A 27974-nucleotide genomic window follows, 5' to 3' on the forward strand; every position below is an offset into this window, starting at 1 on the left:
GCTACTGCGTATGCAAGACCCTGTTCCACTGCATGAGGAGTGGGCCATATATAAACAGATTTTGGACGCGGGGCTACATGTGCCTGTGGAGGGGTGTACCACAAAAGTGTAGTAAGCAGAGAGAAATAGAGCCGCGGGAAACCCCATTGGACGCGGGGCTGCCGAGCGAAGGCACAACGCTGTGGGCAAAGGAGTGTGGGGAGGTGCGGGACTGGAGGGCGCGTGGAAGAGGGAGCTAGCGTGGGGGAGGGTAGGGCGCCGTTGGTGGCCCGTAGCCGGGCAGCGCTCCCAAGCGTCGGCGGGATGGGAGCGCCGCGTCCAAAGGTTGAAGATGCACCCGCACGCGTGTGGTTGCAATGCGAGTGACCGGATAAGGTAAGAAAAGAGAAAAGGAAGAAGAAGGGCATTACCCTTTCTGACTATCAGGAGAAAGCTGTTTTGTCAAACGGTCCACGAAAACAGCTTTAGCTCCCCAAATGAATCTGCTCCACAGTTGAAGCCACAACTAGAACTGTTTTGGCCGGAGCCAGAGCTCTACCAAACTGGCCCTAAATATAAAGTCATAAAGATATGCATCTCTCATGTATATTCTTGACAAAAAAAAGATCATTGTACTGCATAGTTGGTGTAGTATATTCTTTCAATATGTAATTGTTAAAATTTTGGTTTCAATAAAATATTTCATTTGTTTTGAGGGTCCAATGTTTTTTCTGACTTGAAGCGTGCACAATCTTATCTCTCTACTAAAAGAATACCATAATTTTCAATAATATTATTATTACTAACTATAAGCCTCAATGGAGCTTCCATGTTAATACTTAACGGGTTAAAAAAGATAAATCATGATTTAAAATAGTGATTAATGTGTATCATCCTAGGCTAGTGAACACCTCTCACCTAAGGCCAAAGAGCCAACGACGGAAGCGGGGTGATGCGCACGACTGTCCTCACGTATCCACAAGTCCACAACGAATCTATCGCCGTATCGCGCTGGTATAGCGAGCTTGCCTCAGTTATCATTTATCAATGCATCATATTTTCATCGCTCAATAAGGAGAAATGGTGCTGATTGCTGCAAACACATTTTGAATTACTCCAATAAGCTAGGTATGGTTCAAGAGAACAAATGCAACAACTGAAAGTCTTGTCTGCCATGATGTGAAAGACGCAACCGCCATCAGTATCGAGGAAGAATTGAGAAGCCAATCGCAGGAAAGGAGGAAGAAGGGTTTATTATCTACAAATACTAGTAGATGGCGATTATCAATCACGACTCGAAATAAGGCTCTTTGTGCCAAAAGAAAATTTCATTTTTGACCATCCTATTTTTGTTTGATTTTTTTTTTGGCTATGTAACTCTAAAAACTATACATCTTTGACCATCAAGTTATCAATACTGGACAGATTTAGTCATCTAGTCGGAGGTGTTTTTCTATTTTCTAAATAATAAAAATAGGTTTATTTTACAAAAATTCATAAAATATTTATTTAAATATGAAAAATATGAAACTAGTCAAAATTTTGCTAAAGATAATGCAATGTGCCTACTGGTGCTATATTTAAAGTTATTTGGATCTTATTTGTAGTTGTTCCTAGTGTGTTATTTCTCATGGTCATGTTATTTATTTAAATCATCATTTTGTGATATATTAAACCCAAAGATCGATCGTGGGAATACATACTCAAAATTAAATAGAGTACCAAAAATGTTGGTTAAATTAACCAAATCTATTTTGGAGGGCTAGATATCATATTAGTTGCAATGGATAAATATGATTTATGTATGTTGGAGCATGGCACCTACGATGTTGGTGTCAACCTCCTAGTCTACTATAGATTCTTTTGGTCAATCTCGAGTTAAATATAGTGCAAAATGATGATCCAAATAAGTAACAAACATGACTATGAGCAATAAAACACTAGGAATAGGAATTGATAAAATATACCAATAGCTCCAAATAGAGAACCAGCAAATAAGTTATATTTCTAAAAATATTTTGGTACTATTTCAAGTTTTTCTAATTTATAGAATGAATTAGTTATAATTTTTTTAAAGAAAAAACAAACCAGATTTATTATTTTTAGAAATACAAAATCACCTTTGAAACAAGCTATTTGGCCTCATTTCTCCAGTTGTCCGTTGTTGATAGTTCGGTGGTAAAAAAAAATCTAGTTTTATAGTTGTGTGTATATGACTGAAAACAAATTAAAATGCTGTCACTTTTTGAAAAAAAAAAAACACCCTGTCTTGTATGGCAGTTGTTAATTGCTATCCAAATTGTGTGGGTGCGCTATGAAATTATAACCAAGCCCGTAATTTGAATTAAACTCTTTTTTTTTCTCGACCGTAATTTGCATTAAACTCTTAATTGGCACCGTGATAATAGTTGTCATCCAAAACAGCGTCTAATCTGTCAAACTCCAGGCCGGCCAACAACGTATTCCTTGCATTTGGTCTGTAAGATTAAGCGGAGCGCTAGCAATAATTGCATTGCATTCAACAAAAAGACTGCCCAATTAGACGACGCAGACAGGATGTTTGCAACGTTCTTTCAGAACCTAGCTTCAAACAGGGACATGAGTCATCAGATGGATGGCACTTCTGAGTTCTGACTGACGTTACGTGATCTCTATTATGGTTTTAACACTGAAAACAGATCCATGCAGCTTCACATTCAGACAAGGAGGTCTGAATGCCTGTCTTAGTTTCTCCGGGGAAATGCATTCAGGAATCAGGATAGCAGGAGGCGTCCGTCCAGCGCGCGAGAGCCATTATGCAAGATTTTTCTGGGTTATTACTAGCAAGGGATCGGAGGAGGCCAGGAGGGAACGCAATGCATGAACCGGCTCAACGCAACCATGGAAAGACACACACAATGCAAATGTACACAACAACGACAGGTAGCTTAGCAGCAGGTAATTGGAATTGGAGGCAAGATGCTTGACAGGCAACGAGCAGCTAGCAAGGCCATCTCAATCGGCTTCCCGGTCGACAGTGGGTGGACGCTGAGCGCGACCGGCCCGATCGGCCCCGGGATTCTCCATATCGACGGAGGCCTCTTCGTGGCCCGGGAATAGGATAAAGTTGATGGTCGCGGAGGAATCCGGAGGAGGGATATCCATGGTACAAACCATGGGACTAAAGTCGCAGCGCATCCTGCATCGATCGAAAAAAACAAGCCGAAACACTGTTCCGACTGATTTGAAACACTGTTCTGGCTGAAAAAACAAGCTGAAAAGTATGGATTATAAGAGAAGCGAACAGAGCCCCATCCTGCAGCACGGCATATGCTGCCGCCGACCCTGATCTCTCAGTCCTGGTCCTGGACCTCTATAAGAGGAGCGCGGATGCCACACGAGGAAAAAGCAGAGGAGCTAGGAAGAGGTGCTATAGCTAGCTAGATCCATTGTCCATGGAGCAGCTAGCTGGTTTTCTGACGACGCTTGCTGGACTAGCAATCTAGCATGCAGCTGAAGACAGTTGTAGGCAGCTCTCCTCTGGCAGGCGGTCATCGACGGCTGGTTCTGTGTTCATCCGTATCCATCGTGCTAGCTAGAGCCGTGCATGCAGTAATATTCGATTACATGCACGCACGCACGTACGTCGTCGTCGACTCGTCGTCCTGCCAAAGGAGAGTTGCCCTGCTACTGTCTTCAGCTTCGTTCACTCAAACAAGATCGACCGACGTGTGGTCATCAGGTAAGAGTACGCACGTACTACTACAACACTACTACGTTGTTGCTTCGGTTCTTCGGAAGCTAGTACTAGCAAAGTAATGAAACTTCTTCGAAAGCTACTAGCAAAGTACACATGTTTGTCTGCTACTGGAACTTCTTTGAAAAAAGCTAGTAGCAAAGTACACATGTCTGCTACTGAAACTTTCTAGCCTTTTGTTAAGGGCAACCAAGGGGAAAAAAATCGGTGAAGTCTGGCTGCACCCTCCCGTCGTGCAGACCTGCTTGGATCTGGTGACACGTGTCCCTAGAAAATCCATCACACAGGTCAGGAGATGGAGTTTTCAGTTGCAAATTTTTAGAGTATCATGAGGAGTTTTTATTTGTCTATTTTTAGAGTATCATCTGCCCGTGTGATGGATTTTCTGGAACGCATGGCATACATCCGAGTGGGCCTACACGGAAGCGCCGATGCAGGGAGGGCTTGCACCCAATTTTTTTCCCAACCAAGTGATGGTGGTGATCCTCCTTGTCATTGCCGATTGTTTTGTATCAAACAATCTGCAATGACATAGAGGCCATCGCTACCGATTTGTGTCTCCATTTTAATTTCGGCAGTGATGTCATCTCCACATATTTAAATAGTTTCTTCCAACCTTTTTTAAATTTGAGGCGCCAATAATCACGGGATTTCACCTTCATCATATATAATACCACTCCATCATAGAGTATGCACGTATTTGAAAATCCAAATTTGTTATCTTTGACCAACCGTTAGTCTGGTTATATGAAAAGTTCATACTATAAAAAATGGCTACATTAGATTAATCTGTACTAACTAGATACACTTTCTACTAATTATCAAACTTTTGTTCCCGTAAATTATATATATATTACAAAGACCGCGCCTTATATTTTGTGACGGATCAGGAGGGTGTCGCTGCTTCTGTGCGGCGCTGCCGGCGCCCGGCGGCGAGGGACACCCCAATGCACATGTCTGACAGGACGCCGTATTCCGCGGCCCGGTCTCTTCGCTCCAGCCAAGCCAAGCCAACGCAAAAGCCTATCCCAGCCCAGGCACAAGCGTCAACGGCCGGGCGCGCAACGCCGCTCCAGTTGCCAGCCACCGGCCACAGCTTCGCGGCCGGTCATGGGCAGCTGCCGAGTGGTGGTTTCAGTCGTACCGACCAAGATAAAAGCCGGCTGGCGAAGCGCGAGCCCGGAATGACCAGTGAATCAGCCACACCGCCGCTACAGGCTACAGCAACAATGCACAACCTGAATATGTTTATGTATATGATTTTGCTTCACAAGTGTCGTTCCTTCAATTTTACAGGCAACTACCAATCAGGCCATCGCATCTGTTACAGCACAGCACAGTGCAGTGCTAGCAGGTCTTTACAAGTTAGCCGAAGGCGGCGCCATCGGCTGTGGCAGCAGGCCTTCCCTCTTGGCCATTTCGTACAGGGCTATCGCGGAGAGTGCTTTTGCATCGCCGGTCAACCGCCAGAGCTGGTTGTACGGAACCACGCGCAGCTTGATCAGCTCGCCATGGTCACGCAAGCCCGGTTTCCTTCCCCTGGAGCGATCTTATGGTCTCCTCGTCGACGCAGCCTCTGTACAGGAACAGGCCGATCTCTTCGTCGCAGCCGCCCTAGTAACGTACAGAGGCATCAGTCTGAATTAGCAGGAATCAGAATGCAATGTTTGCAACAGCAGAGTTCAGAACACCAGCGTGTCCCAGGTTGTTGCATACTTTATTCTATTTCCCAGCCAGCCCTGCTGCTGATTTGTCAAAAAGATTGCAATCAAGTACTAATAGCTAGTGCTGGTTTAGATCTCTGTGCAGCTTTTATCATCAGTTAAGTTGACTTAGATGCTTTTTATGTGTACAGAAATCTGATTCTTCAGGGGGGAAATAGTGATTAAGTTTAACCAGGTGAACAGAAGTTTTGGCAGACAGTAGCAAACTAAGGGAAATGTTGGCCAGTTACCGGTGATGGCAGCATTCGACCTCCGGTAGCAGGGTCCAGCAGTGCCGTAAGATCAACCATGTCCTCTATATTCAGCTTTATACCAGTCTCTTCTTCCACCTGCCAGCAATTAAGGATCAGCGCCACAAGAATATTGTATACAACAATTGGTACTTAACAGATTCATCTAAAATTCTGACTACAACAGAAATGCATTACGGCTTGTGCAATCTGAAATTCTGAATCAAAACCAGGCAAAAACAGGATCAATGCAAGGCTGGCTAATTTCAGTTCATGCTGTATTCAGAAGCCAAGATACTAACCTCACGGACTGCAGTGCCAACAAAATCACCTTTTTCATCATCTAGCATCCCAGCTGGCAGCTCCAACAGGAATTTTCCAACAGGAACTCTAACCTACAATTTTGATGGCAGTCAATAGGTGAATTTGCTTACTGAATCAAACCATGTGCTCTAAATCATGATACACTATACCTGCTCAGTAAGCACAGCATATGTTTCCCCCTTAGACTCCAAAATAATCAACACAGCAACCGCGGGCCCTCTTGCAAAGACAATTCCTGGAACCTATATATACTGTCAAAAGATGGTATGAACTAAACCATCATCCTGCTAGTGCTAGAGAGTAGAGACCCCGCAAATCGATTTAAAGGCGAAAAATTCATCAGTGGATGCAGGAAAGATATCAGTATATCACACAAAGATTTTAATAAGCACACAATGGAAAACATACTTCAGACTATCATGGTACACGTAACATTCAGTGCCATAGTCAAGGCTGAAAAGCAAAGTCATCACAAAATTGAAAATACACTTCTAAAGTGTGCTTCAGCCTATATATTCAGCATAAGCAAAGGCTGGGCCACATCCACCCTAAGCACCCATCTATTCTACTCATTTGCTGCACCCATCTATCTCTATTCATTAGCTCCTCAGCAATACATTATCAATTGTAAAGGGGAAAAGACAGGAAAAGTACAATCACACATGCATATGTTTACTAGGAGAAACACCTCACATTACTATCAATCAAACTCTGATGAGAAATTTGGACTCCGTAGACCATCATTGTTAGTCCTAAATGACCATTCTAGGATCCAATCAAATGTACAACAATACCAGCAGGAACATTCCAACCAATCACCTTGGTTTTGGTTTCCTCGTCCACGATGTCAGCTTTGAACTTTGAGAAAGCCCACCCGTTTCCCGAACATGTCAACCCCCTGCATCGCAAATCCAGACGCAAACGAGAGCAAATTGAGCAATGTCATACAATCAATCAATTCGACCGAGCCAGCTGCACAAATGCACATCACCTGGATGAGGACCCGCGTGAGGCTCAGCCTCCCGTAGGTGAGGACGCCCTTCTCCGACTGCAGGTTCCGCAGCCACTGCTTGAACAGCGACGACTCCACCGCATTCCTGCGCTTATCAGAGCCCGCAGCCAGCAAATCGCATGAGCGAGCTTTCCATCAGAGAGAACTGGAGAAGGGGAACTGACCTGAAGTCCGCCTCGGGGAGTCCCGGGGCGCCCACGACGAGGACGGGGGCCGCGGTGCCGGGCACCTCGACGGTAGCGCTGGGCGGTGCCCCGGCAGAGCCGTCCGACGAGGCCATGCGAACGCCGCGGCAGCGGGACGCTGCTCGTGTGGTCGCGGGAGGGGAAGGGAAGGGAAAGGGAGAGGCGGCAGCGTCGACCGGCGGCGGCAGCGAAGGAGACACTGCGCACGAGCATTCGCGGCCGCCGATGCCAATGGGGGGCCCAGCGAGTTTCCGGAAGCTTCCGCACGTGGAGCAATTGAAAATCTCGATGGGCCAGGCGAAAGAGCATAGAGGCTAAAGCCCACAAGGCTTTCTACCCAGGTTCGGTTCCCAGGCGTCGTAGCGGCGGACTTCGGCTCAAGGCCTGTTTGTCCGTAATTTTTTACCGTGATATGCTGATTCTGTGGATTAGTTCCAGATAAAATGAATTAGAGAGCTCCGAGCTAAAAAAATAGAAGCTTTTTATTATCAATATATATAGAGAGAGAGAGTTTATCCTAGAGAAACATTTTCAGTCAGATAATCAGCTTCCACAGAGAATCTGAAGAAAGAAAGCTCTACCAAACCTCAAGTGGTAAATACATACTCCTAACTATAAAAGTACATGTACAACTATGTAGTACTAGTCTTCTAGTTTTGATGACAAGTTTAAGAAACACACAGTTGAAAATGAAAATGGTCTTTTAGTGATGTTTGGTGGCATCAGCAACAATGAAGCCGATCATTGGCATCCTATAAGTATGAACACCACAAGTACCCCCCCAAGGCAAAAGAAAAATCCTATATTGATCTTGGTAACATGGTTGGAGATGGAAATGAGGTCTATGATGCCACCAATGATGAGCCACACTTGCACTCATTTGTTAACTATATTCGTTAACTATGTGGTACGTTGCACTCATTTGTTGTCCATTATCTATGTAGTTTGTGCAAATGTACGATAAGCCACATGGACATAATGTTATGCTATTCGGATCGTCTAGGTAGGGATCTAGCCAGGGTGCATGATAGATCAAAGACCTAGAACTAGTTCTAGTACTACCAGAGAAAAAACAGAGAGGGGTAGTTTAGGTCTTACGACCTGACACCGCGGAAGGAGTAGATCCAGAGGCCTCCATCGTGTTCGCTGGTGCAGTCTGCGCACGGGCAGCGATGGTTGGGGAAGAGACGGTGAAGTCCGGCGATGCGGTGAGGTGCAGTGAAGCCGACGGTGATGACGGTGGCGTCTTCCCGTCGCTGGCTGCGCACCCTTGCTAGATCGGACTTAGGGTTTGTTGGTGGGGCGGATTGGCTCACGGTGAACCTCGTACCTTGAGCCGCCGGCCCCCACCACTTTATATAGCGCAGTGCGACGGGGGCCCACCAACCATGTAGGGTTGGGCGCCCCCGATCAGGGCGCGTGACCAAGGCCCAATAGGCCGTTGGGCTTATTGGCTGGGAGATCAATCTAACATTCTCCCCCTTGATCTCACACTATTACTTTTATCTTTAAACTTTAAACTTCAATCCTTTTATCCTTACTCATTTCTTCACAGATGATGCATAGAGCATGTTTCATCGTCAGGTCAATCGCCGATAGATTTAACAGCTACAATGCACGTCTCTGATCCAAAATAGTTACTTTAACTTTTGGGCCCTTTATAGTCCAGGAATCATAGGCTTTCCCTTAAATCCATGCTGGCTACATATTCTCTGAACACGTTGGGTGGTAAGCCTTTTGTAAGCGGACCCGCGAGCATCTTTTCGGTACTTATATGCTCAAGACTTATCATTTGATCCAGGACTATATCCTTCACAACATAATACTTTATGTCAATGTGTTTGGCAGCACCACTTGACCTATTATTGTGAGCATACTGTACTGCTGGATTATTATCGCAGTATAACTTCAGTGGTCTATTGATGTCGTCAACCACCTTCAAACCGGGTATGAACTTCTTTAGCCAGTTCACCTGCCCCGTTGCCTCATAACACGCTACAAACTCGACATACATTGTGGATGATGTAGTGACAGTTTGCTTTGAGCTTTTCCATGAAATAGCTCCCCCTGCGAGAGTGAATACATATCCAGACGTGGATTTTCTATTATCTCCCGCATAATCAGAATCTGAATATCCCACTATATGGAGTGAATCAGATCTTCTATACGTCATCATGAGGCCTTTCGTTCCTTGCAAATAACGTAAGACTTTCTTTACCAATTTCTAGTGTTCTATTCCAGGATTGCTCTGGAATCTGCCAAGTAACCCGGTAACAAATGCCAAGTCAGGGTGCGTGCACACTTGAGCATATTGCAAGCTTCCGACAGCTGAAGCATATGTAACCACTTTCATTTGATCGATCTCATATTGGTTCCTGGGGCATTGAAAATCCCCATATCTGTCGCCCTTGACTATAGGAGCAGGTGAGGGACTACATTTGTGCATACTGAATTTCTTTAAGACTTTTTCTATGTATGCTTTTTGTGACAGTCCTAATACCCCTTTTCTTCTATCTCGGTGAATCTCGATCCCTAGAACGAACGAAGGTTCACCAAGATCTTTCATATCAAATTTTGAGGACAAAAACTTCTTTGTCTCCAGCAGTAGACTGACATCACTGCTAGCAAGTAAGATATCATCCACATACAGGACAAGGAAGATAAACTTTCCATTTTTAAACTTTGCGTAGACACAATTGTCCTCAACATTATCTTTAAACCTAAAATTCTTTATTGTCTGATCAAACTTCAAGTACCACTGTCTTGAAGCTTGTTTTAATCCATAAATGGATTTATTTAGGTGGCATCACAATCGTTCTTTTCCTTCCATGACAAAACCTTTCGGTTGTGCCATGTAAACATTTCCCTCTAAGTCTCCGTTGAGAAATACCGTCTTTACATCCATCTGATGTAATTCTAAATCGTAATGTGCCACTAATGCCATTATGATTTTGAAGGAATCCTTACATAAGACTAGAGAAAAGGTCTCATGTAATCAATTCCTTCTCTTTGTGTAAAGCCTTTTGCCACAAGTCGGGCTTTATATCTCTCTATATTCCCTTGAGAGTCAAGTTTTGTTTTGTAGACCCATTTACAACCTACTATTTTGGCTCCTTTAGGAATTATCTCCAAATCCCAAACTTTATTTGTATTCATTGATTTTATTTCATCTTCCATGGCCTCAAGCCACTTTGATGAATGATTACTTTTCATGGCTTCTTCAAATGAGGTGGGATCATCCTCCATTTGAAATTCCTCAGTGTTGTACACTCCATAATCAGCATGAATAGCTGATTTTCTAACTCTTTGAGACCTTCTAGGGGCCTCCTCATTTGGCACATTTTCTGTTTGAGGCTGTTGTTGCTCCCCCTCATGTGTGGCAATAGGTTCTATAGAATCCTGAAGAACAGGTTCCCCATCATCATTCATTGTTGCCATAGGCGGGATAACAACAGGTGCTGGCACCACAGTGTCTTGAACTGTCGGTGCAGCAACAGCAGGTAGTGAGAAAAATGGCTCATGAATTATCGGAGTGGGTGCATACACCCGCTTCTCTTCAAGGTCAATTTCTCGAGCTACCATGCTCCCCCTCATCATTTCATCCTCTAGGAAGACAGTGTGTCTCGTTTCCACAAACTTTATATGTCTATCTGGACAGTAGAAATGAAAACCTTTTGACTTTTCTAGGTAGCCAATGAAATGGCAACTCACTGTTTTGGGATCTAGCTTCCCAATGTTTGGGTTAAAAACTTTAGCCTCAGCAGGGCTCCTCCACACACGCAAGTGGTGAAGTGAGGGTACTCTTCCTGTCCATAACTCATATGGTGTTTTGGGCACCGACTTACTTGGTACTCTATTGAGAATATGAATGGCGGTTTTTAACGCCTCAATCCACAGACTCATCGGTAAAGTGGAGTAACTTATCATATTGCGCACCATATCCATCAGGGTACGATTGCGCCTTTCAGCTACTCTATTCTGCTGAGGTTCGCCCGGTGTGGAATACTAGGCTACTATACCATTCTTCTGTAAGAACCTTGTAAAAGGTCCAGGAACTTGTCCATATGGGGTATGCCGACCGTAGTACTCCCCCCCACGGTCAGACCTGACTATCTTTATCTTTAAATTATGTTGGTTTTCAACTTCTGCCTTAAATATCTTAAATTTATCCAATGCTTCTGTTCTCTCTTTGATTGGATAAATATAGCCATAACGGGAGTAATCATCTGTGAATGTTATGAATGAATCATAACCATCCACACTCTTTATAGGAAACGGACCACAGATGTCTGTGTGAATGATCTGTAGAATTCCTGTGCTTCGTTTGGCATCTTTCTTAATTTTCTTTACATACTTTCCTTTTATGCAATCTCTATATTGTTCTAAATCTGAGAGCTCTAATGGAGGAAGAATATTATTCTTAACTAGTCTTTCTATTCTCCCCCTCGAAATATGGCCTAAACGACAGTGCCATAATTTCGACAACGCATCGTGAGCTCTCTTTCGTTTTCTGTTTGCATTGTTCGATGAGGATACATTCTCATTCACATCACATACGGAATTCACATTTTCACGAAGTGATAACAAATAAAACTCGTCTTGTCGGAAGGCAAGACCAATACATCTATTATTAAACAATATCTGACATTTGCCATTTCCAAAATGGCAATCATAACCATCATGGTCCAACTTTGATACACTAATCAAGTTTCTTTGCAAAGAAGGTACATAAAGAACATCTCTAAGAAAAAGTATGAAGCCATCAGCAAGCTCTAGCGGAAGATCGCCAATGGCCTCAACATCTGCTTGTACTCCATTTGCGACTTTAATGAAACTTTTGCTTCTTTGTAAAGTTCTCATCGAATGAAATCCCTGTAATGAATTAGCAACATGAATAGTTGCACCTGAATCAATCCACCAAGTAGATTTTGAAAACTTGACATACAAGGATTCATTTACGAACGTAATAATGTTCTCACCTTTATTTTTCATAATCATCTTTAGGAAATCAGGACAATTCTTCTTATAATGTCCCGTCTTCTTACAGTAGAGACACTGGTCTTTATCCACTGGGAATTGCTTGCTCTGAGACTGTTGCATGAGACCCTCTCCAGATGACTTGGAGGAAGAGCTGTTATTATAGTTCTTTTTCTTATCTTTTAGGTAGTTGACAGTACCACCCTATGAAACTTTTATTCTTTCCTCCTCCTGCACACACATGGCTATGAGCTTTTCAAAATCCCATTTCTCGGGCTGTATGTTGTAATTAACAACAAATGTGTCAAATTCTTTTGGCAAAGAAGCAAAAATCAAATGAATAAGAAACTCATCCTTGAGTGCCAAATCCATTGGTTTGAGCTTAGATGCCAAATTGCTCATTCTCAATATGTGCTCTCTAATGCCACTGCCGCCACCAGAGTACCTTTCTGTGACCAGCTGCTTGATCAGCTGGGTTGCATATGTCTTTGAAGAGCCAATGAACTGACTCTTTATTCTTTCTAGGTACTCTGTGACCGTGTCACAGTCTGGAATTGAGCCCACTATTGCAGGCTCAATTGTATTCTTTATCATAGCCAAACATTTCTTATTGGCTGTGACCCACTTTCTATTTTCAAGGTCAAAAGACATCTTTACGGGAGCAAAGTCCCGCTCTCTGTTCTGCCATGCAGCATCAGTCTCATCTGTCTCCCTCACCGGTGCCACAGGTTCTTTGGGACACGGTGTGGTGACTACCCAGTCCACCTCAACCAATATGAAGGTCAAGTCGATCTTTTTCTTCCATTCAATGTAGTTATCCCCTTTTAGAGTGGGGATCTCTTTGATACAACTCATCAAGTTGTATACGCTTGAAAACACAATTCAAATAGTGTGAGAACACAAATAATAACAACAACAATTGCATGCCTTAGTTCAACGTTGGTCAAAATTAAAACATACAATTGTTCTCTACATTAATTCTACATCACCGTTGGGCAGAAATAGAATTAATGCAAGACAAAACATCATAATATTGCCATTAATCAACGTTGGTCAGAATAACAACAATATTATAATCAATTTAAAACATATCCATTTTCAAAATTAAATTCTCCCGTTGGTTCGAATTTAATAATGAAAATTGTATCTTTAAATACGCAGCGGAAAAACATTCAATTTGATGAATTTTGCCCACAGGAAAAAATACTTTTTCTATTTTCTTTTGAGCCAATTTCCATTTTTCAACTTTCTGGAAAAAGAAAAATGCAAAACCGGACTCAATCTTCTCTGTTTTGGCCCAAAACCGCAGAAAACGGCTCGGCCCTTTTCTTTTCGCGTGCACAGGCCGCACCCAGGCCGCAACCTGGGCCAGGGCCGGCAAAGTCCACGCGCCCGCCTGGGCCGCGACTTGGCCCATTCTCTCTCGACCGTTCATCCAGCATCGGACGGTCGCGCACGCGTTTCGCTCAGAATGAAACTCGACGCCACGCGCCTCCGAGCCGAAACCCTAACTTATTTCTTCATTCGCTCTCTCTATCTTCGCCTCACTGCTCTCTCTTCTTTCCTCAGTCAGTCACCGAGCGAGCGAGCAATCCACGACGAGAGCAAGCAGCGAGCCCAGGCGCCATCGCCGGCCCCCTCGCCGGCGTGCGCGCTCCCCAGCAGGTGAGCGCGCCGCCGTTGAGCGGCCTGACCGCGGCGCCCCTGTGGCCTGTTCTGGCAAGGAGTGCCCCGAGCCGGCCTTTCTCTTCCCCGCGCGCCGGCATGACTGCAGTGCCGCGCAACGGCGAGGTAGGCCACCCCCTTCCCTTTCTTCCCCTTTCTTTTGATTCGATTTGTTCGGATTTCATCTGATTTCCCGATTAGGGTTAGGGTTAGGGTTAGGGATGGCTCAGTTTATCTTTTCCCCGAATTGATTTCTTCACGGGTTTGATGTTCGGTTTCCAGATGAAACCATGTAATCATCTCTGTCCCAAAACCCGATCTAGGGTTTGGTTGTATCTGTTCTTCACTTTTCCCGAACCCAATCTAGGGTTGGGGTTAGAGTTTCATTCATCCGAATCAAAAACTTTTCTCAGATCTGAAAGGATCGAAGTTAGGGTTCAACCGAACCCTTTGTTGGTCGAAGCCCCTTTCTACTTTCTAAAACCACACTGGATTTCTTTTCCTTAAGCCAGATCTATACCTAAACCGTGGCTCTAGTACCAATGTTATGCTATTCAGATCGTCTAGGTAGGGATCTAGCCAGGGTGCATGATAGATCAAAGACCTAGAACTAGTTCTAGTACTACCAGAGAAAAAACAGAGAGGGGTAGTTTAGGTCTTACGACCTGACACCGTGGAAGGAGTAGATCTAGAGGCCTCCATCGGGTTCGCTGGTGCAGTTTATGCACGGGCAGCGATGGTTGGGGAAGAGACGGTGAAGTCCGGCGACGCGGTGAGGTGCAGTGAAGCCGACGGTGATGACGGTGGCGTCTTCCCGTCGCTGGCTGCGCACTCTTACTAGATCGAACTTAGGGTTTGTTGGTGGGGCGGATTGGCTCACGGTGAACCTCGTACCTTGAGCCGCCGGCCCCCATCACTTTATATAGCGTAGTGCGACGGGGGCCCACCAACCATGTAGGGTTGGGCGCCCTCGATCAGGGTGCGTGACCAAGGCCCAATAGGCTGTTGGGCTTATTGGCTGGGAGATCAATCTAACACATAAAATAATTAAAAGAAACCTGCAAACATGTTTTTATCTATTAGGAATCGCAGACAAATGCAAAGTTACAAAACAATATATATACAAGGGATGAAAGAACCATTCCAAACAAAACCTTTCATTCTCGAAGCTTGTCGACAGAATATGCTCGGTAGTCCACCGAGGGGTATCCCGCGATGGTAGATTTGTCGGTGGGGATGCGCGTAATCAGGAACCGGATGGTGACACAAGGCACAGAGACAGCAATTTAGACAGGTTCGGGCCGTCTGATCGACGTAATACCCTACGTCATGTGTCTTTGGTGTATTGTATTGATCTATATGTAGATCCGATCTGATAGATCCTATCCGCTAGGGGACCCCTACCTCTCCTTATATACTCTGGAGGAGGTAGGGTTACAAGTAAAGTAGCCTATTTGGTACTATACAATGTCTTGCGGTGCACGCCGAGCAGCGCCGTGCACGCCTTAACCTTGTGGGCCGGGCCACCCCTGGGGGCGCAGCCCATGTCTTGGGGGCCATACCCCCACAGCTAGTCCCCAAACCTGACAGTAGGTGACATAGTCACGTGGTGCCAGGGTCATAAAGTAGAAAACCAGCCGAGCAGGTAGCCAGTCCCCGGGCATAGCCTCGAGATGAGAACAAGCACATTCACCATAAGGTGAAGTGTGCCCACTTAGTCCCCGAGCCTGCTGGAAGATGAAGAATGAATCTTGTAGCAGGGTCAAAGGAAAAGAAGTCTCAAAGCTTGCCGACGTCGTCTGACATGCGCGTATCAAGACCCCAGACGTGCTGCCCAAGATCAGCACCCTGATCCGAACAGCATGGAGCAGCTTGTTAGCACACCAATGAGACATAGCAAGATCCGACCACCAAGGGAGCACCGAGGAGCGAGGAGTCCCCGGCGTCGTTGGCGATGACCGAGCACCGAGGAGCGAGGAGTCCCCGGCGTAGGCGGCGATGTCCGAGCACCAAGGAGCGAGGGGTCCCCGGCGTCGTTGGCGATGACGGAGCACCGAGGATCGAGGAGTCCCCGGCGTCGCTGGTGATGACCGAGCACCGAGGAGCGAGGAGTCCTCGGCGTAGGCGACGATGACCGAGCACCGAGGAGCGAGGAGTCCCCGGCATAGGCGGTGATGTCCGAGCACTAAGGAGCGAGGAGTCCCCGGCGTCGCTGGCGATGATCGAGCACCGAGGAGTACCTAGCGTAGGAGGCGACGACCGAGCACCGAGGAGTCCCCGGCGTAGGCGGCGATGACCGAGCACCGAGGAGCGAGGAGTCCTCGGCGTAGGCGGCGATGACCGAGCACCGAGGAGCGAGGAGTCCCCGGCGTCGCTGGCGATAACCGAGCACCGAGAGTCCCCGGCGTAGGTGGCGATGACCGAGCACCGAGGAGCGAGGAGTCCCCGACGTCGCTGGCGATGACCGAGCACCGAGGAGTCCCTGGCGTAGGCGGCGATGACCGAGCACCGAGGAGCGAGGAGTCCTCGGCGTAGGCGGCGATGACCGAGCACCGAGGAGCGAGGAGTCCTCGACGTCGCTAGCGATGTCCGAGCACCGAGGAGCGAGGAGTCTCCGGCGTCGTTGGCGATGACCGAGCACTGAGGAGTCCACGGCGTCGCTGGCGATGACCGAGCATCGAGGAACGAGAAGTCCCCGGCATCGCTGGCGATGTCCGAGCACCGAGGAGCGAGGAGTCCCCGGCGTAGGCGGTGAGGTCCGAGCACCGAGGAGTCCCCCGCGTAGGCGGCGATATCCGAGCACCGAGGAGTCCTTGGCGTAGGTGGTGAGGTCCGAGCACCGAGGAGTCCCCGGCATAAGCGGCGATGTCCGAGCACCGAGGAGTCCTTGGCGTAGGCGGCGAGGTCCGAGCACCGAGGAGTGCCCGGCGTAGGCGGCGAGGTCTGAGCACCGACGTAGCTGACGACGTCCGTGCGGTGAAGTGTGCCCACTTAGTCCTCGAGCACGAAGAATCCGAGGGCCAAGGAGTAACCGACGTAGCTAGCGATGAAGCACGAGCGACGAATATTCTGGTCAACTGGTCGGTGGCGAAGTGAGCATTGACTAGAAACGACCGGCAAACAGTCCGATCAATTGGTCGGCGACGAAGTCGATGAACCAAGCAGTCCGACCAGTTGATCGGTGGAGAAGTCCGAGCACCAAGTGATCCGATCACCTGGACGATGATCCTGCAATACAAATATATAGAACGGGTAGTACATGACGCACAAATAAATAAACTCCGGAGAAAAATCAGCAATGGTGATGAAACGGTGTATGCAGTTCGACGATCAATTGGCGTGAAGATATATTTATATTTAATATAAACCGCCCGAACAGTTAGTGTGTAGCTGAGTCTCCAGCCCTAGCTAGCCCATAGTCCATAACGTCGAGTGCGGAGCCCGTGCACGTGTAGGAGGAACAGGCGTGACCAAGGAGCCGCTGCCGACCACCCATAATGCAGAGCGCGGAGCCCGTAGCACGTGTAGGGAGGAGCCGAAGACAGGGCCGTCTCTGGAGGCGTCCGAGCATCAACAGGACTGTTCAGGGGTTCGGAAAATCATTTGGAGAGCAAACATAGAGAAAACAGTTCGGAGAAACATCATGGCGATATACGGAGATTGGAGAATATTTAGGAAAATATTAAAGCATGACTTAGCTTTGGACGGAGCGTCTGGTTGGCGGCGTATGACGTTATCTGGTCGGCGTTGACGGCGAACACTTGGCGGGCGGTGAGTTGTTGGTGAAGACGACCTCGGAGGTGGCTCCGAGATCGAATTTGCTGTCGTAGGGGCTGGTGTAGCAGCGATGAATCGTCGTCGTGGACCGATATAGATCTCCACAAGATTGACGACGAGAACACGTTGTTGATTTGAGGTCCATCTGGCTCGTCATGGATTAGCGCGCACACCCCTACCTGGCGCGCCAACTGTCGACAGAATATGCTCGGCAGTCCACCGAGGGGTATCCCGCGATGGTAGATTTGTCGGTGGGGATGCGCGTAATCAGGAACCGGATGGTGACATAAGGCGCAGAGACAACGATTTAGACAGGTTCGGGCCGTCTGATCGACGTAATACCCTACGTCCTGTGTCTTTGGTGTATTGTATTGATCTATATGTAGATCCGATCTGATAGATTCTATCTGCTAGGGGACCCTTACCTCTCCTTATATACTCTGGAGGAGGTAGGGTTACAAGTACAGTAACCTATTTGGTACTATACAATGTCTTGCGGTGCACGCCGAGCAACGCCATGCACGCCTTAACCTTGTGGGCCGGACCCCCCCTGGGGGCGCAGCCCATGTCTTGGGGGCCATACCCCCACAAAGCTGGACCCAAGTTCTAAGCCCAACACCTCTATTTCCTCCTCTAGCTCCATGGACTAAAAACCTTTCCTAGCCACATGGTGAGCATTTTTTTAGTGGCGCTCTAAAACTTGGAGTAGTCCTAAATAAACAGGATCTTGCTCTTCTGGGCCTTTGTGTCGCCATTTTGAACAGAAAACAATTACACTAATTGACCTGCCTTTTTTAGAAAACTAATTGCCCTGCTTTTCTTTTTTTTTTAACATGGAAGGTGATCTCCATTACTCAATAGCTGAGGCCAAATCGTTGGTGAGTGGAACTAATTGACCTGTTGAAAATGCATAAGTCAATGCAAAAGGGGTATAGGCCCATCATGTTGGGCTCACTTGAGCACAATGATCAATGGGTCTAAGACCGACGCAGGCCCACCACAGGCCCATGAGTAGGCTACTGCCCTCATTTCGTCTCGTGCACCGAGCCGCACCACGGCGCAGACGGCGGCGGCGGCGGCTGCAACGAACTAACCAGCGAGCGAGAGAGCGAGCGGGCGGCGGCGAGGAGGAGGAGGAGATGCCGGGAAAGGGTCAGCGGCGGAGGGAGAAGAACTTCCGGGCGGCGCACGGCGGGGACACGCGCCTGCCCCCGCCGCCGAAGCACCGGGAGCTCGAGGCCATCCCGTCCAAACTTCGCCGCCTCATCGCCTTCCAGAACAAGCACAACGCCAACGCCAACGCCAACGGTAACGCGTCCTCAGGTGCCTATTCTCCTAGCCTCTACACGGCGGAGCAATTAAAACATAAATGGTCCGCCGAATCTCCTGTTCTACCTCCTGACTGCGCGTGCTGGTGATGTGGTGGCTGCAAAGGAGGTGCTCCTGGGAAGCAAGACGATGGGTTAAGGAAGAACAAGCCGGCAACAGACAAGGTAATTTCGGGGTAGAGTAGAGTAAAATTCGGCCCTCCTTGTCCTCAGTCCCGCACTTCACTCCAGTTCAGCTGATTCACACCGTGTGTTGTTTCGGTTCGTGGTTGCCTGCCAGTTGCGTGTGCAATATGATGCTGTTAAGAATGTGATGTGTTAACTTCTTCGCATTTTCGCTCTTCAGTTTTTATTATATGGTGTTCATGTAGAAAACTAAGAAGCGGACATTGGTGGTTCCTGCTGATAGCAAAGCATCAGAGATTAAAGGCAATGAAGATGGTTCAGCTGCCCATGAGAATGAGAATGTGAATGCAGAGGGTAGTAAGAGGAAGCGAAAGAGGGGAAATGCCAAGGACCTTCGTTTCGAGGAACTGGACAAGAACATCTCAGTTTCGAAGAAGCAAAGAAGGAAGAAGTGAGTTCTCTAGTTGCCCTATGCATCTGATCTAAACTCTGCTGTTATGTTATTATCAGAAGGTTTAAACAATAGTGACATGCCCTTCCATGAATTTCAGACATCTAGATGAGAAGAAAAAGAAGCGCAAGGGCAATAAGACAGAAACTGTTCCAGACTTCCCTGGGCGTGAGAAAGTCAAATTTGGTGAAGTTGTTGAGGCTCCACCAAAGTTGTCATTCCCGAAGGTACTTACTTCTCCACGTCGCTCTATATGAACTCCTTTTGTGTGGTCTATATTCTGGATTACACATCGATGGTTCTATACTTTTCTAGGTGAAGAGCGCTTTAGATGCTTCTCGTGAGATGCTAAGGAAAGAAGCGATTGAGAATTACAGAAATATCAAAGGATGGACATCAAGGCCTGGACTCCAGCTTCCAACACTAGCAGAGAACACATTCCTATCACAATAGATATTTTGTCTGTTTATTATATCATCATTTAACAAGTTTACTCTGTTTATACAGAGAAGTTTAGAGTATCAATTTTGTAATCTGTACCCTCATGTAGGCAAATTCTGAAACAAATATTCCTGTCTGGATACCTCTTTTATGTGTTTGTTTTTCCAATTGGATCAATGTTGTGTTCTTGCCAACAGAGTATTATGTGATTAAGAAAGCAGATACTGACTGTTTGATCAGTGGCTTGGATTTTGGAAAATTGTCCATATTTGGTTCTAGTCCATTCTTTGAGATGGCAATTGGAGCATAATAAACTCATTATTCGGCATCACAGTGAGTTTTTTTTCCAACCTCCCCAAATTACAGTTGTGGAATATGTACATGTCTCCAACAGTGACAAAGGATTAAAAATACTTGTTTTGCCATTTCAAGTTGAACGTGGGTATGCATACAACTGGAGCCCTTTATCCATGTGTAGGGTAAACATTGTTTTGTATGTAGCATCCTTGGATTCATCTGCCAGTTTGAACCTGAAGAAGTGTATCAGGGTGGCTGCCATGATCTTCATCTGCCTATATGCAAACTCCTTCCCCAAGCAGATGCGGGGCCCCGCCTGATCATTGAAGAAAGCTTTGTTAAATGCAAATGGTTGCCTTAAAAAATTTTGAACAAGGGGAAATGACAGACACCCCCCCTGGGTGAAGGGCTAATGAGATTAGCTTAGGTTGTTTAGGTAGCTTGAGAGCTGATAGTAGCTTCTAGCTTGGCCTTAGCATTGACTTACAGCAATAGAACACAATTTGAATGCCACTATCTGCTAATATTCTAAACTTTATCTGTTCCTTTCTAATTCTCTATGAGAATCTAGGTAGTACCTAGTATGGACATGTGATTATAGTTGGATCTATGTTCTCTTTGAACATGTGAGAGATGACTAGTGCGTTATACTTACATTGAAGGACACAAATTTGTAAGGACTCTCTTGCTGGAAGACTCCATTCGCAATCCATCTTTCTGGCTTGAAATCTTCAGCATCTTCACCCCAGAGGTATGTCATCCTCCCCATTGCATATATCACGTAGTTCATGCCATCTCCTTTTATCGCTTTATAGCCATTAGGTAGTACATCATCTTCTTCCACCATCTTACCATCCTGTAAGAGTGCCACAGAAAATTTCACGAACGAAATTTGGAAAATGCAAGTCTATGTAAATAACAGAAACATGGTGTTGCGTAGAGCTTTATTATTATTATTTCCTGCATAGTGACATACTTATAATTGACTGATTGATTTTCTGCTTCCATATATTCTTGAGTACAAATTTCCTTAAACTTTTTGAAAGCATATTCCTGTAATTGTCCTTTGATACCGTTTTGTCCCTTTTGTGGATAAAATCATTCCACATGCAAATTCAACTTGATGACAGCTAGTAGCAACTTAAAGGTGGTTTACAATATCTAATTTCTAGTAATTTTACATGGAAATAGACCATGCCATTTTGTATCTCTAGTAGTCTTTTTAAAAATTCATGCAGATTTCTGAAGACTACTTTCATGTATTTGTAATAGTTATAGTATTTTGGGAAAATGGTGTTCTTGCCCCTTATACAGATGTGTAATTGTGATTTTACCCTCGTTTTTCTAACTTTGTGATTTTGCCCTTAACTGTTCACAAGTCAACGCGAATTTGCCCCTGGTCAACGCGATTTTGCCCCTGTTTTTACCGTTGACCAAGGGCAAAATCGCATTGACTTGTGAACAGTTAAGGGCAAAATCACAAAGTTAGAAAAACGAGGGCAAAATCACAATTTCACATCAAAGTTGGGGCAAGAACACAAGAGCCCCTAGTATTTCCACCCCAAACCATATAACTAAGATCATTTGCAGTTAGCTAGTTAAGTTCATACTGGTAACAAAGGACTTTCATATTTCATTATGATGGATATGTTAATAACACATTGTAATTAAGCTAAATCATGATCAAATTTGTTTGCATGGACCTAGTCAAGGAATAGCCTACAGAGGATTTATTTGTACCACTGGAACAGCTGGATACAGCCGTAGTGTCTCAGAGATTGCAGCGTGGAGGTAGTGCATTTTGTCAATTGCTCCGTCATTCAATCTTGCAGTGAAGTCTCCTGTGTTGTTATCTTCCTCAGCCCACTTAACGGACTCCTTGATTTCGAGGGCAACTTTATCCTGCACTGTAGGATTCTTGCAAAGCATGTAGAAGAACCAGGAGAGTGTGTTCCCAGTTGTGTCTTTCCCAGCAATCAGAAAATTGAGGACTATGTCACGCAGGTAACGATCATTGATCGTTTCAGGGTCCTCCTTGCTTGCTATTATGAATCTTGATAGTATGTCCTCTCTGGTTTTCTACATGCATCATAAAGGTGAAGATAGAGTTCAATTAAGAGAAGATGTTGCAGAAGTAAAACGTTGCAGTATATCTACTCTGGATACTAACACTAGATTCAAAAGCTGCTCAGACTTTCTGGAGAGTACATGCTCCACAAGACATAAGAGCTGATAAACAGAATCACACTGCCCTTCAGATATGATTTACATGTAAATTTAGGTGGTTTGCACATGATGCATGACATATTGATCCTTTAACAGATCTAAAATTGTCCATCTTGTTAGGATGCAAATATCTCATGGCTAGACACAAAGATCTCTTATTTTAGTGCCAGATTGAATTTTCTTCATCAGGTTGTTACTAAAAAGCATATACCAACACAGAAGGCAGTATATACACTTTGGCAAGTTTATATTCAGGTTAGAGTTTTGCAGCCCTTACATTATCTTGCCCATTCATTTGCTCCCTCTTTTGGTGGATCAACTTCATCACGAAGTCATCAAGGATCTGAATGTTCCTTTTAAGCTTCGCTTCTGATCCGATATTGAAATACCGTTTCAGTTGCCAGAACAGATCGACATATCGGTGGTAGACAATAGAGTTTGCCTCATCAAAGGCATTGCTGAAGTGAACACTAGATTCATCTGATCCAGATAACGTGTTCAGCTCGAAACCAAATCCCACTTTGAAGAGCGAATCCATAGTTGTTTTCATCAAAAGATCCTGAAAATGAGTGCATTAATGTGATCCAATTGTTCTATCAAATACAAATATTATGTATCACTTAACTAACATCTACTGATATGTATTCACCAATTAATAATATATATGCACTTTTATGTTAGTCATGTGTAGGTACCTGCATGTTTAGAATAGTTCTGTTAGCTGATGATATCTTATCTACCAGTCTTGTAGCATTCGCTCTGAAGACAACGCTGCTGAATTCACGTAGCACTTTGGTTGAGAATTCATGACTTGCCAGCTTCCTCTGGCGCCTCCACTTATCCCCGTCTATTGCAAAAATTCCATCCCCGAACAGATCCTTCATAATTCCAATATTGTAGGCTCCCTGTGTTTCAGCCTCAAATGAGTCAAAATCATGTTCAGAAGGCCATATTGTGGTAGTCTGTCATATCTGTCTAAGTAAATCAATTGTTTGTATGGTTAAGTAGCTAAATGATCCGACAGATAAGAATGAAGATGCCCTTTAAAATAAGTTTAAGGCTGATGATGATCTACTTTAAAATAAGTTTAAGTCTGATGATGATCTACATTTCTTATGCTTGACGATGTGTTGAGCATTAACCATTTTTGCTTTCAGTTTACTGTAAGTTTAAAGTAAGTGCTATTTGAAGATAACTGCAGATTACTCAAGTTCTGACACTATTTATTGCAGGATTGTGGCACCCCGCACCTGGCACATAAATTGAACTATGCCCTCCCTTATTCTCCATCTCTCTCGGCCAACAAAGTCCGTACCACGGGGCTCGCAGCCATTGACAAATCAAGAATCAGACAGAGATCGAGACTCACATACATCCGTTGTGGAGATGCTAACGCCAAATTTTTCCACATTAGAGTCAGTGCACGTCGAAGAAAGAATTACATACATTGTCTGCATATGGATGGGGGATTGCGATTGCTCATGAAGAAAAAGAAAAAGTGATAGGGGATTATTTTAAAAATCACATTGCCTCTGCAGTTCCGAGAACCACAACAATCAATTGGCAATCTCTTGGCTACACTCAACATGATCTCTTGGATATGGAAGTGCCTTTCTCCCATGATGAGGTAAAAAATACTATAAATCCCATGCCTTTCCACAAAGCGCTAGGTCCGGATGGCTTCACTGGTGCCTTCTTCAAAGCTTGTTGGAAAATCATTAAAGAGGATGTTATGGCAGCCATAAACAGCCTATTCACATTGAACGTCCAGGGTTTTGAATGGCTAAACTCGGCATGCATCATCCTTCTATAAAAAAACGGATGTAACGAGAGTTACCGATTTAGACCCATCAGCCTTATCCATAGCATTGCAAAGATCTTCTCCAAATTGTTAGCTAACAGACTTGCCCCTCGACTGAACTTCCTCGTCTTCAATTGTCAGAGCGCATTTATAAAAAAGAGAAGCATCCATGATAATTTTCTTTACGTTCAGGGAGCAGTACGAAAGCTACACAGGCAGAAGATACCGGCTTTGTTCATGAAACTGGACATCCACAAAGCTTTTGACACGGTAAATTGGGGGTACTTGTAGAGATTCTACAGGCTCTGGGCTTCAGACCACGCTGGCGTGAATGGATCTCTATTCTATTCCGTACATCCACCTCGACAGCCTTGATTAATGGACGGCAAGGACCCACTTTTAGCCATGCCAGAGGCATCCGGCAGGGAGATCCACTTTCACCTATGCTCTTCATTCTGGCTATGGACCCGTTTCAACGCTTGCTTGACCAAGCAACCCAACATGGGATACTCACCCCCTTACCCATCACGGCGGCAAAATGGAGAATCTCAATGTATGCAGATGATGCGGCTATTTTCATCAACCCAATAAAAGAGGATGTAGAAGCTGTCAAAATTATTCTCCAAGCATTCGGCACCTTCTCAGGGCTCCATATTAATCTAGAAAAAAGCTTTGTGCATCCAATCAGATGTGAAAATGTCGATCTAGACCAAGTCCTATCACCCTTCATCGGTAGTAGAGGTGACTTCCCATGCAAATATTTGGGGCTGTAACTCCACACTAGATCACTACAAAAGGTCTGTGTGTAATCTCTCATTGAGCGTATTGGACAAAGGTTACCCAAATGAAAAGGAAGATAGCTAAACAAAGCGGGACGCCTCACTCTAGTAACTTCGGTCCTCTCCTCCATGCCAACCTACCACCTCATAGTGTTTTTCTTGGCGGCATGGGCTAAGAGGAAGATTGACAAAATCAGGAGATCTTTCTTGTGGAAGGGGGAGGAGAATGCCAATGGTGGACACTGCCTGGTTAACTGGCCAACAGTTACTAGACCAAAAGACCTTGGTGCCTTAGGCATGCATGGCCTTGATAGATTTGGGAGAGCCCTCAGGTTTGCGCTGGCTTTAGCAAGAATGGATGGAGGACTCCAAGTCTTGGATCGGCTCAGAGCTTCCATGTGCTGATGTTGATCGTCTCCTCTTTAACTCCTCAATCAACATAACTTTGGGTGATGATGCAAAGACTCAGTTTTGGCACCATAATTGGTTTGAAGGAGAAGCTCCAAGGTACCTAGCCCCGAATTTGTTTCGGCTTGTTTCAAGGAAAAACCGAACAATGCAATAAGAACTCCGGAACAACAATTGGATGCGCTCACTCAGAAGGAAAATCACCTCGGCTATCCACATAGAGGAATTTGTGTCCCTTTGGATACGAATTCAGGACGTGGACCTGCAGCAGGGCGTTAAGGACTCTATCACCTGGCAATGGACCCAGGATGAGACTTACTCCACCCGCTCAGCTTACAGAATTCAATTTAAAGGCTCGCTCGTTCCGTACTGAACTCATTTGGAAAGCACAAGTGGAGAACAGATGCAAAATTTTGGCTTGGATTTTGGTGCAAGATAAAATTCTTACAGCGCACAACCTACAAAAGAAAGGGTGGCCACACCAAGAACACTGCGTGCTGTGCAACAGTCCCTTAGAAACCGGCCTCCACCTATGTCTATGTTGCCATTTTGCTAAGGCGGTTTGGGATCAAATCCTCTCTTGGAAAAACTTCACTTAGCTGCAACAACAACCCCAGGCAGACCCCATCCATATCAGAGCATGGTGGGAAGAGGCGGCAAGGAAAGTGGCGAAATCTGAGCATAGACGACTAAACGGGGTAGTAATTTACACCTTTTGGAATATTTGGAAAGAGAGAAATAGGAGAATTTTCAACAACGAGATAGAAACGGTGCCGCAAGTAGCCACAAGGATAAAGGAAGACATAGAGCAAAGGAAGAGAGCACTTGCTTATGTTTAGCTGCTGTTTTCCCTTGGGGTGTGTGTTTCCCTCTTATCCCTGCTTCGGGGGCTTTAAACCCTCATCTGGAGTGTCTTTGCTTGTACATAAACTCTTTTTTCCTATCTTAATTGAAAGGCAGAGCTCCTGCCACTGCGTTAAAAAAAACGGATGAGCATGGGAAATCACCTTGCTGTATTTGCTGAAACTGGTCTTGAGGACATGCTCAACGACGGCCGGGTCGGCCGTGAAGAGCTCGTTGTGTCCAGGGTAGACCAGCCTGCAGGTGCGATGCGCCAGCACGTACTTGACATGCTCGTCGAATAGCCTGTCGAAGTTCTTGAGCTGCCGGAACACCGTCCCCATGAGCGGCGGACGGTCTGGGTCTCTCCGGGCGAACTCTCTGGCGCAGAAGACGGCGAAGGACGCGACGACGCCCAGGACGTAGAGGGTGAGCACCACCAAGGCTGTGGCAAGAGCTGACAGCAGGCACAGGCCTGCCGATGCGGCAAGGGAGGATAGCTGGAAAGCCATTGGAGCTGGAGCTGGAGCTGCTGTGGTGCAGGAGGTGCTTGCTCACTTCAGAGTCAGAGCAAGATGACCCAGCCCGTGTTGCTCTATTGATGGTACCGTGCCGTACCAAATGGATGGACAATACTATGCCGTGTTCAAACCTGAAACTCTGCAATGGCTCAAGCAATTTCCAGTCTGCAGTGCGGTGATCTCAAAACAACTACAAAATGATATCTGCAACGAGGTTTGTTGAGACTGAAGAATGAGGTGAATCTGTTTGAGTTGGAGATTTATAAAGAACTAGATTTGGAAGACCATTGCGAATTTGTGATGGGAAGAGGTATGCTCTTTCTTGTATGTATATATGATAATAAGCATGCTACTCCTTTTGCAAGAAGGCGATGGATAATAAATATTAGAATTAAATTATTGCTGCCTTGTGTACAAGATAAAGACCAGGACAGCGAAATGGATAGTATAACATTGAGTCAAGGATCAGTCGGCTTGGAAAATCGTCAGCATGGCCGTGGCAGCAGTTGGGTTTGTCTGTGCAGGGGCGGCACGTTTCCTTTGGGTCCAAAGAAGATGCCGTCATGCAGTGCGTGCTCTTATGACTTTAGCTCTGAACCTTTTTGCACAATTGTTTCTTGGTATTATCGGACTCATCGCCAAAAGTACTTACATATCATACAGAATACACACCAACAGTTTGGGCCTCTCCATACCGCCAAGAGGCAGCGGCCGTGGCCCATCTTGATTAACTACGGCAAAGCCCAAGTGTTGGCCCGGGGAAACGTAATCACTTTCAGCCCAACGATATATCAGTGTCGGTCCATGCACACAGCAGCCCAATGACGGACGCAAACCCGATCCGCCCACGAAAGCCTCCCCAAACTCGATCAAACCGCGCACGAAAAAACCCATCAAAATCGCTGCAAAATAGTTCCCCCTCCTCGAATAGTTGGCGGCGGCGGCGGCGGCGGTGGGGGAGCACGTGGAGCCGCGTACAAGCGTACAATTACATCTTGCGTTTTGCAATTTGAGCCGCTTGGTTCACATTCAAAATTTACCATGCCAAGAATTTGACAAGCCATGATTTTAGCTAGTATTTGGTTGGCTACTAAAACTTGCCAACTTCTCACATTTAGCTCGCCATATCTTTGGCAACTTTTTTTTT

General features: G+C 45.6%; 2 protein-coding genes, 1 long non-coding RNA gene and 1 pseudogene across 4 annotated transcripts; 2 read left to right on the forward strand and 2 right to left on the reverse strand.

The window, feature by feature from the left end:
* Positions 1-4935: 4935 nt before the first annotated feature.
* LOC136520627 (nudix hydrolase 14, chloroplastic-like) lies at positions 4936-7356 on the reverse strand (annotated as a pseudogene).
* On the forward strand, positions 5286-5737 carry LOC136520628 (uncharacterized). Its single transcript, XR_010775308.1, has 2 exons — positions 5286-5419; positions 5571-5737. It is a non-coding gene; the product is annotated as an uncharacterized lncRNA (long non-coding RNA).
* Positions 7357-18466: 11110 nt separating the features above from the next.
* LOC136521514 (uncharacterized) lies at positions 18467-20128 on the forward strand. Of its 2 annotated transcripts, none has more exons than XM_066515265.1 (5): positions 18467-18917; positions 19044-19102; positions 19309-19514; positions 19615-19741; positions 19830-20128. In XM_066515265.1, the coding sequence occupies exons 1-5, from the start codon at positions 18581-18583 to the stop codon at positions 19965-19967; spliced, it is 867 nt and encodes a 288-aa protein (XP_066371362.1). In that variant the 5' UTR covers positions 18467-18580; the 3' UTR covers positions 19968-20128. The 2 variants fall into 2 exon arrangements, with proteins under 2 accessions (XP_066371362.1, XP_066371361.1); XM_066515264.1 differs by having other exon boundaries at positions 18472-18932; positions 19830-20119.
* A 114-nt stretch (positions 20129-20242) lies between these two features.
* Positions 20243-27129, reverse strand: LOC136521513 (cytochrome P450 704C1-like). The gene is made up of 6 exons (XM_066515263.1): positions 26474-27129; positions 23174-23383; positions 22756-23037; positions 21993-22331; positions 20908-21108; positions 20243-20568 (listed from the first exon to the last, which is right to left on the reverse strand). Exons 1-6 carry the CDS (start codon positions 26816-26818, stop codon positions 20383-20385), a joined length of 1563 nt encoding a protein of 520 aa, XP_066371360.1. The 5' UTR covers positions 26819-27129; the 3' UTR covers positions 20243-20382.
* Between the last annotated feature and the right edge of the window lie 845 nt (positions 27130-27974).

This window comes from Miscanthus floridulus, chromosome 18 (assembly GCF_019320115.1).
Source record: "Miscanthus floridulus cultivar M001 chromosome 18, ASM1932011v1, whole genome shotgun sequence".
Classification (NCBI taxonomy): Eukaryota; Viridiplantae; Streptophyta; class Magnoliopsida; order Poales; family Poaceae; genus Miscanthus; species Miscanthus floridulus.

What these genes read in the sequence shown, in the direction of transcription:
- LOC136521514 (XM_066515264.1), top strand. Translation starts at nt 18,581, where the DNA reads ATGGGTCTAAGACCGACGCAGGCCCACCACAGGCCCATGAGTAGGCTA. An exon ending in CAACGGTAACGCGTCCTCAG is followed by an intron (nt 18,933 to 19,043) that starts GTGCCTATTCTC and finishes GTGGCTGCAAAG; the next exon opens with GAGGTGCTCCTGGGAAGCAA. An exon ending in AAGAAGCAAAGAAGGAAGAA is followed by an intron (nt 19,515 to 19,614) that starts GTGAGTTCTCTA and finishes CATGAATTTCAG; the next exon opens with ACATCTAGATGAGAAGAAAA.
- LOC136521513 (XM_066515263.1), bottom strand. Translation starts at nt 26,818, where the DNA reads ATGGCTTTCCAGCTATCCTCCCTTGCCGCATCGGCAGGCCTGTGCCTG. An exon ending in AAATGAATGGGCAAGATAAT is followed by an intron (nt 22,332 to 22,755) that starts GTAAGGGCTGCA and finishes TGATGCATGTAG; the next exon opens with AAAACCAGAGAGGACATACT. An exon ending in TGTATCCAGCTGTTCCAGTG is followed by an intron (nt 21,109 to 21,992) that starts GTACAAATAAAT and finishes GCACTCTTACAG; the next exon opens with GATGGTAAGATGGTGGAAGA.